Below are 12,719 nucleotides of genomic sequence, written 5' to 3'. Positions count from 1 at the left end.
CATAAAAATATGGCAAATAGGGCCATACAGCTTCTATTTGTGTACCTAGCATATTTCCAGGTTGAAAATCTCTCTATAAACTGTTGCTCTCTTGCACAGCAGGAAACAGTAACACACAGAGATGCCTGCCAGCATGATGCTAAATACTCCAACGTGTGATTCAGTGATCTGCCAGTACTCCATGCTATATATTGCAACTAAAAGCATAAAGCTCCTTGATTTGGTCTTATCTGGTTTTAAAATATTCTCACTGTGTGATTCAAACCTATTTTTCTCCTAAAAACAGTGTCAATGAACCTCTCTCCACATGCAACTGTAAGGATTCCCAAGAAAAGCCATTAGCAGAATCTGAATCCAACAATCATGTAACTTCAGGATCACCCCAACTGACTTATTCTTGATGCAATTTCATGCTAAATGGACCTACAAGGTAAAATTGTGGGTATTTTGGATCAGGAGGCCTGAAGTCTGTCATTTAGCAAAACCGTATGGACTAGTACTCAAGGAAGCTGGCAAAGACAATTTGGCCAAGCAAGCACAACAGGGAAACGCCTTTTAAAAGGATGCATGATTAAATGGGGAAGACAGGTTTGCCCCACCTGGACATAAATTCCTTTCCCACTGTTAATCTTGCACTTAAGACAGAACTAAAGGTTCTAAGGTCCTTAAAAAATAAAAGCAACCAGAAGAGACAGGTTTAAACTCTTGGCACCAGAACCTGATAGTATCTGGAGTTTCTCCCACCTCTAGAGCAATAACAGGCCTCAGCAGAACAGGTAAGCCGAAACATGAAACCCTCCACAAAACCCCAGGACACGCAGAGCTAGGGGGAAGGGGTGCCAAACCCTTCTTATCTCATTCCCTCGGTTTCAGTGTGCAGCAATGAAATGGAAAGCAATTTTGCAACTGGCTCTGGCAGCTGGAGAATCGCATCCATGGGTATTCATGTTCCCGGCAGCCACGCTACTGTTCTTCCATGCAAATGCACACAGAGCCCTCCGCATGCACCTTGTCTCACACACCAGTCCCCAGAGCTTTATCGACGCAGCAGCCAGCAAGGTGAACAGCAGCCAGTAATGGCTTCCTTGTTGCTATGCAAAAAAGCAGGATTTATTGATAGAAGTATTTGTTCCAGATGTCTTGAAGTCTTTTTACTGTAGCCTTAATAAAATGCTGCTCTCCCAACCCTTCCAAACAGCACCAAATTTGTTACAGCACGTGGAGATGAAAGAGAGGACAGATTACAGTGACCTACCTGAACGAGCAGTCTTGTTAGAGAGATTTAAGTGAAAGGGGCAAAAGTGCGACACTTCAGGTTATTTTACATCTCGCTTCACTTTGCTTCTGAACACTGACTAAAGGCACTGCAGCCTGCAGTTCTGCCTGCTCTGAACCTGCTCTAATGCACTTGGGTTCATTTTCCACAATAAACCCATGTCTTGGATCAGCTACACCAGAAACTGCAAATCTTTCAGCCCATCTAGACCACATGCAAAGATTAGACCAAGTTTCAACCAACCTCAGATCCGTTTGCTGCACTAAATTAAAAGCCTGTGACACTTGGAAGGCTTTTGCTGCAGGGCAGGTACAGAAAATGTTACCAAACCTGTAGGCACCGCATATGGCACTGAGTCAGGCTGCCGCACCCGAAGGTGTTTGGTTAGCAGCAAGAGGGTGATGTGTTCAAGGACGTCCTTCAGAGACAAACTGGATGCCACCTGCACTGCTTTGTGCTGACTGGGCTCAGCAGCTGAACACAAGGCTTTGAGAAGCCAGGATGTCACACCCCTTTTTTTGTGAGGTGGGTCAGGCACCCTTTCTATCAGTGTTCCTTTACAATATCCATCAACAAAAGACACGGCGACGCAGCAGTAATAAATGAAGCAGTGTGACCAGAGTGTCACATGCTGTCCATTCTTCCTCAGGTTCAACAGGACCTCTTGGTACCACGGCTTCTCTTCTCTTCTCTTCATCCCTATTTACATGCATCCTCCAAATGCTACAGGAGTTAGTGCCAGAAAGAAGGAAGAGAATTTAAGCTTTGAAGGCTTTCTTTCCTAGGTATTTAAATACTTTCCTGCTCTTCTAGTTAATTCCAGAGTGGGCATTCCTCATTAAATTCAAGGACTGATTGGTTCTACGTGACTGAGATTAAATTGTAATGACATTTATATAATACTGTAATAAAACTTCACCACATCAAAGCCCAAACAGGATGTCAGCAATTGTACATGCTCCAAGAACACCTTATTTTATTTCAGATGTTGGAAGAGAGGAGGATTGTTGATGAAGAAATTTTAGTCCACTTTTTCAACTCTGTCTTACCCTACTTAATCTCCCAATTATTCCATTAAATTTGCCAGTGCTGCAATCCCTTCTTTAAAATAGATATTGTTTCTAAAAATTTGTAAAAACAAGCTATTAGAAAGAGCACTTCAGAGGAAAGGGAGCCAGATATGCTGGCACTTCTCAACCTGTGGTCTATCACGCATAAGAATGTAGCTGAGAAAACGGAAAAGCTTTAAGCACACATATAACCATGCAAGCAAACAAACAAAACAACCCACACATAAAATAAAAGTAAGAACCAAACTTCAAAAATCAGCCTGATTTTCAGTTGGGAGTGTTTAAAAAGCATTTAGAAACACTACGGCAACACTACACACATTAATAGTTTAAAAAAAATTAAACACATGGAGAAAGGTGGTCAAATTCAATCCTTATCTAAGGAGACAGATGCTAGTGCAGTCAATAGAGTTTAGTTAAAGCTTCATTGGTACTACTCCATGAGTAACAAAAATCATCATGAAGAAAGAGTGCAAACCTCTGTATATTATCTGTGCACACGGAAATGCCTCAGAAAAGATGTAGAACTTCCTTTTTGCTTACGACTGGCTTCTCTGCATCCTGTATGTCAAGTTATATTCTCCACCCTCTTCTCATTACTTGAGAAGTCTTAACTGCTCTGCTGTAAAGTTCCCTCTACTGCACAGCTTGGCAGGAATGATCCTTTTTGCATTATTTAAAAAGATCCCCTCCACGACACAGATGGTTCCTGCTGAAAGTTGCACAAGGTTGTATTAAGCTCCTCTCTGTCTGACTTTGTGCCCTCCCGGCTGCCCACAGCATCTTCGCCTCATACTTCGGATTTCTCAGCTGGGAAAGGAAAGGGGGTTCTCTGCTAGCCCTGCAGTTAATTCTGGCTTTGCTGCACTTCTCTGCCAATACTGGCTGTACTAGCAGCTTTTAGCTATCTCAACCCACATACCACATTGGCTGTACTACAATAGCAGCTTCATTGTCACAGGATAAATCTTGTTTAAGCATCTGAAGCAAGTCCTAGTTGGAAACTACTTCGCACACAAAATCAGGGATGCTCTGGAGTTGTATCCTGGAAGTCCTGGGAACCTTGGTTTTATGGTGAGGCATAACAGTACTCCTCTAGTTCTTACAGCAGACTAGGAGCTAGAAATCTGAAAAATTGGACAGCCACAAACTTCTCTGGTCACAGGGCCACAGGGTCCAAACCCAGCTCTGAAACATCCAGGGTCTCTGGCTCTTGCAGTAGCTAAACCTCTAGGCACTTTCATGACAGTTTGACAAATTTCTTCTCCCTTTGGAAATCAAATTGGAGGTAAAATTAAAAACTTTGCTAGGTTTTGAAGAGCACAGAGTACAGCACTGTGCTTTGTTTTTCTTTGCTTTTGTTTTCAGTTAAATTTCTCTAATCTTGCTCATGAAAAGATCCTACTCATTGGCATTATTGAGTATCCCTCGAAAACCTGTGGGCCACTGAAAGTCTTCCCATTGTCTTTTCTTCTCCAGTTCAAACTGCAAACACCACTTAGAAACGGTGTTACTAAGTTCACAAACCTGAATGGATAGCAGCAGGTGTGACTGGGCTGATTGGGTTTGCAATTTTTCCTGCCAGTTTTTAAAGTTTATCATCATCTCAGTACTAAAGGTAGTCCTTATGATTTACTTCCATAAATTCAGGAGAATAAATTTAGCTGTTTTCTTTAACAGGTATTTATTTCAGGACAGCTCAGTGGAACACTTTAGATGAAAGGCAGAATTACCAAGGAGTCTCAAATCTTTCCTTCTGCAAGGAAAAGGGCCCTATGAGCTTCCTTGACATCACAGCACAAAGTCCTGAGTCAACAAGACACGTAAGCCTATACTGATCCAAAAAAAGGCTTTCCTCACCTTCTGCCTTGCTGTTAGGGGACTGATCCTCTGCCCTAATCACCCACATTCACGCCAGGAACAGCCTCTATCCCATAGCAACAAAGTACATAAAAACTAAGTGAAAACCAGCCTCCTCCTGTAGAATAAGCACCATTAAGTTCATGAGCTGTTTCCATTCTAATATGCCAGGGGAACACTCCGTTATCTTTTGCTCTGTGAGGAAAACACACACCAGCTGTTCTGCCTTTTATGAAAAACTTACACTGAGCATTCCATTTTCTAAGAAGTCTGAATTTCTCCTTGTCACTGACACCCAAATAAGCAAACCAGCTCAAAGCCAAAAACTCTCAAAACCACAACCCAGAGGAGTCATTCTACAAAGCAAATCGAAAAGAAACCCAAGTATGGAGCTTCTGCTTTGAATGTCTTCTTTAATCAGGCTCCAAAGGATGAATTCAGCAGGGAAGAACAGATTCTGTTGGTTTATTTAGTTACTTAATTTACGTTTTAGTTCAGAGACAAATTCTCTCAGTTTTCAGGTTACTGAAAGTATTTCAGAATGAAACATCAAATACCAGAGACCTCCCAGAAATCCGTGTGACTTACCTTACATAATTAACACACTCTGAGCTACTTGCTTTAAACCAAAAAGTTTTAAGAGGATCTCACTAAGGGTGCAAACGGCTCCATGCCTTGGCTTGGGTTTGTTTTCATACAGCTTCCTGCACAAGGTGGGGGAAGCACAACATACACGCACGCAAACATCAGCTCCATTAAAAATATATTAGTGCCACTTATCAGCTATTTCTGCTTCCATTGACAGTCAATTTTAACTTAAAATTGGTCTGCTGTTAACTAAAACCATATACTTCTACTACAGCAATAGTATAGAGGGCCAGAGTCTCAGATGCAAAAAATAAAAAAATAATTTGATTTTATGCAAGCACAGATTCCTAATTGGGAGCATTTTGTGTGTTGGGGTGCATCTTATCAAGTGGTCACTGGAAAGGTGGCAAAAGTAACTCGAGTCTGTGTCATGGAATTAGAAGAGAGCAGTAATATTAGCAAAAGCCTCTATAAATAGAAAATGAGTAGCACAGCTCTTTTTGGAAGCATTAGCACCCAGAACATTAGAAAGGATGGACAGAGTGAGATCTCTTCTATATACATTTGTATACACACAGGTTTCTTGTTTTCTGCAATGTTCATCAGAAGTAGAGTTTTTCTCTGTGGGTATCTACACATTAATCAGCAACCTCATTTGTTATCCTACTAAAACCATTAACAGTACAATAGTTTTCACACAACCTTCCAAGCTGTTTTGCTAGATTCATTACTGTTCAAAGTAGTGGGAAATCACCCTTGGTTTTGGCCGAGGCTCCTGGATCTCAGCATTTTCTGTTTGACCCCCAGATCTGATGTATTTCATTTATGCAAAAGCCCCTTGGTTTCAGCAGAAACATTCAAGCACACAGCTACTTCCAGGGGCAAGCACTCGCAGAATCAGGGCAGTGAGCAAACACAATTTTACTCCCTTTATTCTACTGTTCTCCCAGCATAAAAACCTTATTGGTCTTCTACAACATTACCTCATACCTTGTCTGTCTTTTTTTCTTGTTTTTCCAATATGGCCATGTTTTCTTTCAGAACCTTCACAATCTCAGCAGGATTTTTGTGTGATTTACTAAACAAAGGCATGGTCTTTCTTCACCTGGATTTCTTCCTTCAAGATAGAAGAGGGCTGCCTTAAATAAAACAACAAACAAAAACAGCTTTTAAGGTTTATACAAAACACAATAAAAAGACACAAAGACATTGTGAACAAGAAAAGGTTATGCCTTAAGCACTGCATTTTGCTTCAGCCACTCAGTGGAGCAGTAAAAGTTCCCATGTGTAGTTATTGCAAGTTCATCGAGGATTCACAAGCCACCATTAGAATATGAAAAGCAACTACTCAGCACCTGGACAGGAGCTGGATGCTTCCTGAAGGAAGCTCTGACCTACAGGTCGGCACTCCAGCAAGGCCATGCCTATGTCAAATGTATTTTGGACCCTGCACATTTGGCAGGCTCCACTAGATTTCACATAGGGATTTCTGTCAGACTTCACCAGCTCCAGCACAATGCAGAAAACCAACTGTAGATGCCAGCACACCAAAAGCACCCTTTGTTTAGAGATTTGCAGTTAGGATCCCAGCTTCTCTGCCATCTCTCCTTCTTCAGCTGCTTTGCTTTTTCAGCCTAAGGGACCATGAGAGGAAGCAGTTTCAGCTATCCCCTAAGTCTGACAGACGTCAAGAATCTGTAGATCAGATCTCACTTGTGTAAAACATTGCCTGAATTAAATAAGGAACAGAGGATCAGGCCCAAATATGAACACAAATGTTTTCATGACATTTAAATGAAAAACTGAGCATTTTAATGAAAATGGATTGTTTGTTTAATTTGAAACATTCTTCTGCTGTATAGTTAGAAAGGCAAATACCACACCACTGTATTTATATATGAAAGAAACCAAGTATGTCAGTTTCTGATCTCATGAAGCCTTAGGCTGTGAATTCTTACAGGTTTTGCTGAGGGTCCAATACAAAGATCTACTGAAGTCAGTGACTGACTACAGATGGCAGTATGTTCTGGTTAGAAGCTCAGCACTGTTCTGGACTGAATTCCAGTTTGTATAATAACAAAAAAGAGGTAAAATGGAAAAAAAAAAAAAAGAACAAAAGCAAAAATAATCTCAAACTCCTATCTCCTTCCACAACAAAAGAAAAACGTCACAATTCCTCCACACACACATTTGCAAAACTAGCTGTGAAAACATAAATATACACACAAATCACTTCAATCCCATTACTCTCCAACATTTACAATTAAAAAGCAGCTTTATACAAGAGGTTTCAGAGGAGAGAATTAAACCAGCACAACACACACAGCATAAAGAAGAAAACTCTGTGGTCCCAAAGAACCAACTCCTCTCATGCTCCGTTGTTACTATGGGCACGCTCCAGAGTCCATCAGGAAATACGATCCTATTTGAGCCATACATCCATGTGTTACTAATCCCCAAATATCCTATGGCATTAATACCCAGATTAGACATACATTCTACTGCAGCTGTAAACAGTAACCATACAAAACAGCCAAGTAAAAAATTCAAGCTTTAAAAGCAAAATCTATACAGCCTCTGTCCTAACATCTTATTAAAAACATTTCAAAACCTTTTTGCAGATTACCTTTACAGGAAGAGTTTCTATGACACACAGGAAATATTTTTAAATGTCTTATTTAAATGTCTTACTTAATATTTTTAAATGTCTTTTATAAAAAAGTTATTTTATAGTGTCAAAAGTAGGCGAGTTTGTATATAGCTTCTAATTTGTTACTAGGTCAGTTTTACAGGGATATTTTCACATTCAGTGTCTGAAACTTCACCACTTTCGAGTTCCCATTTCAAGCTCCTCACAGTCCTGTTCAAACTCATTTTTATTTCTCCAGTTTTGGCTACATAACCTTCACTCCTCAGCTGAGCTCCCAGCTGCAGAGTCCTGGTCCCAGGCAGCTCACAAGTGCAAGCTTTGGCAGCAATGGCCACCAGAGCAGAGTCACACCTCAGCCTGACAAGGTGCAACGTTGAAGCCTGGGTGTACTAACAACGCACCCTTTGGGGAACATTCAGCTACACACAAGCCCTGGAAAAGACTGTGATGCCAGGATTATACAATAAAGTTGTTTAGATGCTGCTAGCAAGCGCCAAGCACTCTGTAATCCCACATGTGCTGCAAATAGAAGATTAATAATTCACAATACACTTTGAGGAAGACCTGATTCTGCATGTTTTTATTATCCTGAAGGCATGGCATGAGGATGTGATGATGCAAGAGAGAGAGATTCTCAAAGCAGGAGCTTAACAGGCAAGTTGCATTTCAGAAAAGAAGTATTTTCATCCAGGGTCGGGTAGGTATATTCAGATTGCTAAAGTCATCCCTTCATCTTTTCTTCTCAGAAGTCTTCACACAAAGAAAAGCAAAGGGGAAGAGAAATTGATTTTTTAAACGAAGTACTTGTGAGCTAGAGGTTCTGAGATTTTTAAAAAATGGAGTTCACATTTCTAACTGAAATGCTGACAATAAACTATTATTTCCTCCCAAATAGTAACTTACATGGCTGTCTAGAGTAGTTGTAGAGTAGGGCAGGGTGTCTGTACTTAAAATAATCACTAATTTTGCCACAGAACCAGCACTTTTCCACTGCATAGTTCCAGTATCACCAGCAAGTCACAACACTGCTCAGTGATAAAATATCATTTTTTTCACTATATACCCTACCAGCATCTTAATCACAACAGCAAACCACCAAAAATAGGGCAGGAAGGGACTCAAGAAACTGTTTAATTCATTTCTCTGTTGATCAGAGCCAAGTCTTCATTATGCACAAAGTCTTATATACAAAGCAAAGCCTCTGCTATATGCAAGTGGAGGGAGGCAGAGAGTAAAGGGGGAAGAGCCCCAGATGTGCATGAAATAATATTTTTGGATTTATCCCTTCTCAGGATATGTTTTTTAACTTGGCAGAAGATGATCCATCACTTCAGGAAATACATACCGGCAGCTGCAGGTTATGGTCCCTTTTGGCTCTCCACGCAGGACTCTTCTAGGGGTACATGTGCTATTCACAATTACAGGTAGAAGCAAATGGGGGTAAAGTCAGTCTGCTGAGAGGGGAAGAGCAATCTGTGGACAGGATCATATTTAGAGAGGCATAGGAATTCAGAGCCTATCCAAAAATTTTGGTGACTCAAAATAGAAAGATACTATCAACACATAACAGGACTGGAATGTCACTACCTGAGAAACTGGATGGAGTCAAGAACCAAGATAACAAAAATGGGATAAAAGTTAAGAGTAGATAATGCTGAATGGTAGATGAGACACAGTTTGTAGACGTTCCAGATCCCTGGAAACATTCAAGATCAGATTGGACAGGACTCTGAGAAACCTGATCTAGTTGAAGACATCCATGACAAGGGGAATTGGAGTAGATGACCTTTAAAGGTTCCTTCCAACCCAAACCATTCTATGAATATCTGCTTCAAGCTGAGGACTTAACCATGAGAAATTATAAAAACAAGCAGCTGGTGACATATACAAACACACACATATTTTACAGATGTGAGAAAGACAGACACAAATCTGTGATGAATCGCAAAAATAATCATCAGTAGAAATCCAGAAGTATTTATGTCTTTGAACAAAGTCTTGATAGACCTTCATATGGAACACTGTACACAGCCCTGAACACCCACAGTCAAGTAAAATCAACAGAGGTTAGAGTGGGTGGAGAGAAGCACACTGGATGGCCAGAAAAAATGGCAAGACCAGCATGTCTTGGAGGCTAAAAGTGCTCACCTTCTTAAGTTTAGAATAAAAATACAGGAAAGCTGAAAAAGTCATTTCAGCTTAAATAAAAATAACACTTTATTTATGCAGAAGCAAATGGTTATAAACTGCTGATGAATAAACTTCAGCTGAAAATGTAAAGGTTTCCATCCACTGGAGCTTTGAGGTTTTGAAATAACCTACTCTACCAGGCACACTACAGAGCACTGTTCATAAATTTTTGACACTGCTGTCTGGCAGCAAGGGACAGGACTGAATGAACCTCTTTCTTTCCTACTTTCTAGGAAAACTTTTTCCATCTAATGGCTATTCAACATATGTTTTCATAACATCAGAAATGGATTGTGGACACTCCTGAATTCATAATGGAGAACAAGCCAACTTGTGAAACATTTAGTTTGGATGATGTTATTTCACTGGTGCTCTTGAGAGGAGTTTATGAGACCAAGGAAAGAAACAGCTGTATCTGGTCTCAGAGGTTGTCTCTCCCGGACACGAGGAAAATGCCTCGGCAGTGCTGTAGGAGGAACTGAGGTTTCCTAAGCCTGCTGTTTCCATCAGCATGAACATGACATTTCAGACACCAGAGCTGGAGTGTCCAGCACATTTTAGGAATTCTACTTTTACAAAAAATACTTTCAGGGAATATCATTCCATCTTTGTTTGGGAGAAAAAAATGGCACTGATTTTATATTAGATAAGCCACAGAAAAACCAAAAGGCAACTTTAAAGAACCGCTTTCTAAATGTTGCCCTGTTTCTGTTCAAGTCAGGAAAAGAAAAAAGAAACCCACACAAGCAGTGAATTGAATCCAGAGATGGATTCAATTGTGGTTTACAAGACATGAGTTTTAGGGTATTCAGTAGCCTGTCAAAGTTAACATCCCTTCATATTCAGGGCATACCATCTCTCAGAGGTCTCCAACTCTACACACATTTAACCAAGATGGAAAACACAATTTCAGAAAACCTATCTACCTACTTTTATTCTGTCTTCTCTGCAAAGGGGGAAGCTGAAACACAGAGACATTACAAGACTTACCCAAGGCCACATAAAAAAAAATCAGTGGCTGTGTCAGGAATGCAACTCAGATGATCTGACAACAACTACACTTTATCAGGCTTCAAAATACCTCTTCTGCCAGTTTATCTGCTCATAAAGAGAATGTACTAAAAAAGATTTAACACAGCTATAAAGTACAGAAAGAGATCTAGTTCTGATTATAGGCACTCTCCACAGTTTCTGTGCTTTTAAGGCATACACCTCCTCCAAAGACTATAGTGCAACTGAACTTGTAAGCCCGATGAAGGAAAAACGCACACAGCAGCACCACTCTGCTCAGCAGCCCATCCCACTATGAAGTGACTCAGTAAAGCAGCTCTGTAACAAAGGCTTCTTCCTGCCCATGAAAGTAAGAATGGGAGAGAGCACGTGAGCCCATCCATGCACTCTATGCAGATGCTCCTCCAGACAAAACATTTGGTCTTGAAAAACAAATGAGCAAAAAATTTCCTTCCCATCGAGTATCAGACATTTGTCTTGCCTTAGCTCCCAACCTTCATCAAGTTACTGATCTGAATCAAAACCTTTCAATAACTCACATTGTGTGAGAGTTTCTGGAATGGAAAAAGAGACCTTCATTTCTCATTCACTGCAGTGTGCCCATGACCCATATATTTGGGTCCTGAGTTAGCCCATTTTCTTCTTCATTTTGTCTAATTCAGTCTCTACATAATGGAAGAGGGCCTTGTTTCTCCCTGCTGCCGTATTTGGGAAAGTTGTTGCAGTGACAGAGCAATGTACTCAAACCAGGAGATAGAAGCCCCCATGTGTGATGAGCACCTGGAAAAGCCCAGTTTGTCCTTCTGCCCTCCCCAGTGCAGTCCCCTCACACAACCCACGGTTTTTTTGATATGCAGAAGGAATCAAGGCTATGCAACAAGCGACTTCTCTGCAAATTCTCAATCGGTTGCAGATTTTGGAACGTGCGTTGCAAATGAGACAAAAGATTAACAGAAGATGGGACAGTTTTATGGTTAGGGTGAATGAATGCCATCTCTGCTTGGCAACAATATTTTACCAAAAACTCAAGAATTTACTCATCATAAGCTTTGATGTTGGCTACTTGTTGCATTACCCAAAATGAAGATGGAGATTAGCTGAAACTTCATCTGAACACACAAAACATCACAGTAATGCCTACCATCGCCACAAATGTCATTTTTTTAGCAGATGGAAAGCATCCTGAAGATCAGACATGCAAAAGAAGTAGGCAGCTCTGCCCTTAATCTGATCACCTCTACAGAATGAGAATAATAATATCACACAGTTGTTCAATACTGTTATGAAACTGAAGGCACTCATGGTGATGCTTCACCCAAGTGCTGTGGTGTAGGTCTATGGAAGCACTCACAGAAATTATTAACTCTTTTTAATTGAGTGCTTGAATGCCAATTTAATAAAAACAAAAAACCCCCATGTACAGTCTTTCAGCAAACACAGGGGATAAAATGAAACACTGAAAAGCAATCTGGCCACTGAGGCAACATTTTGTTAAATGCTTTGTTCTGTGATGGTGACACCCTGCTCCACATGTATTCACATCCCTACAGCCTCTGTAGGAGCCATCCAGCTGTTGCAGGGCCACATGGTGAGTCAGGTCAGGGAAGTGACCCAGGTTAACAAAAAACAGCTTGTCGGGGAAAAAAAGGTCACACAGGTTTCCAGTCCAGTTCTGCCCAGATACAGTCTAGAGCTGTACCAGCACAAGAGGGGAAGAAGGAGATGGAAGGAGGGTACAGAGACAGGGCTTCTGGAGCAGATGCTACAGCTCAGATATTCACCATCCAAAGCCAGAATGAGGTAGTGATGATCATAAAGGAAGTACAAATGTGTGGTAATACAAAATACTAATCATAGAATAGTTTGGGTTGAAAGGGACCTAAAGATCATCTGGTTCCAAGCCCCTGGCCTTGGGCAGGGACACCTTCCATTAGATCACGTTGCTCAGAGAGAGCCCCATCCATCCTAGACATAAACACTTCCAGGGATGGAGCATTCACAGCTTCTCTGAACAACCTGTGCCAGTCTCACCATCCTCACCATAAAAAATTTCTGTTTAATCTAAATCTATCAT

General features: G+C 40.8%; 1 protein-coding gene across 5 annotated transcripts in view; it reads right to left on the bottom strand.

The window, feature by feature from the left end:
* Nucleotides 1-12,719, bottom strand: part of CAB39L (calcium binding protein 39 like) — a 59,964-nt gene that overhangs the window by 29,517 nt on the left and 17,728 nt on the right. For all 5 annotated transcript variants that reach the window (XM_019286349.3, XM_019286350.2, XM_019286348.3 and 2 more), the window contains one exon: nt 5,785-5,933. In XM_019286349.3, coding sequence (XP_019141894.1) covers nt 5,785-5,886 — 102 coding nt within the window. In that variant the 5' untranslated portion in view covers nt 5,887-5,933. The remainder of the gene's footprint in view (nt 1-5,784; nt 5,934-12,719) is intronic.

Source organism: Corvus cornix, chromosome 1, assembly GCF_000738735.6.
Source record: "Corvus cornix cornix isolate S_Up_H32 chromosome 1, ASM73873v5, whole genome shotgun sequence".
NCBI lineage: Eukaryota > Metazoa > Chordata > Aves > Passeriformes > Corvidae > Corvus > Corvus cornix.
Note: the sequence above shows the minus strand (reverse complement) of the source record. Positions and strands in the feature narration are given on the sequence as shown.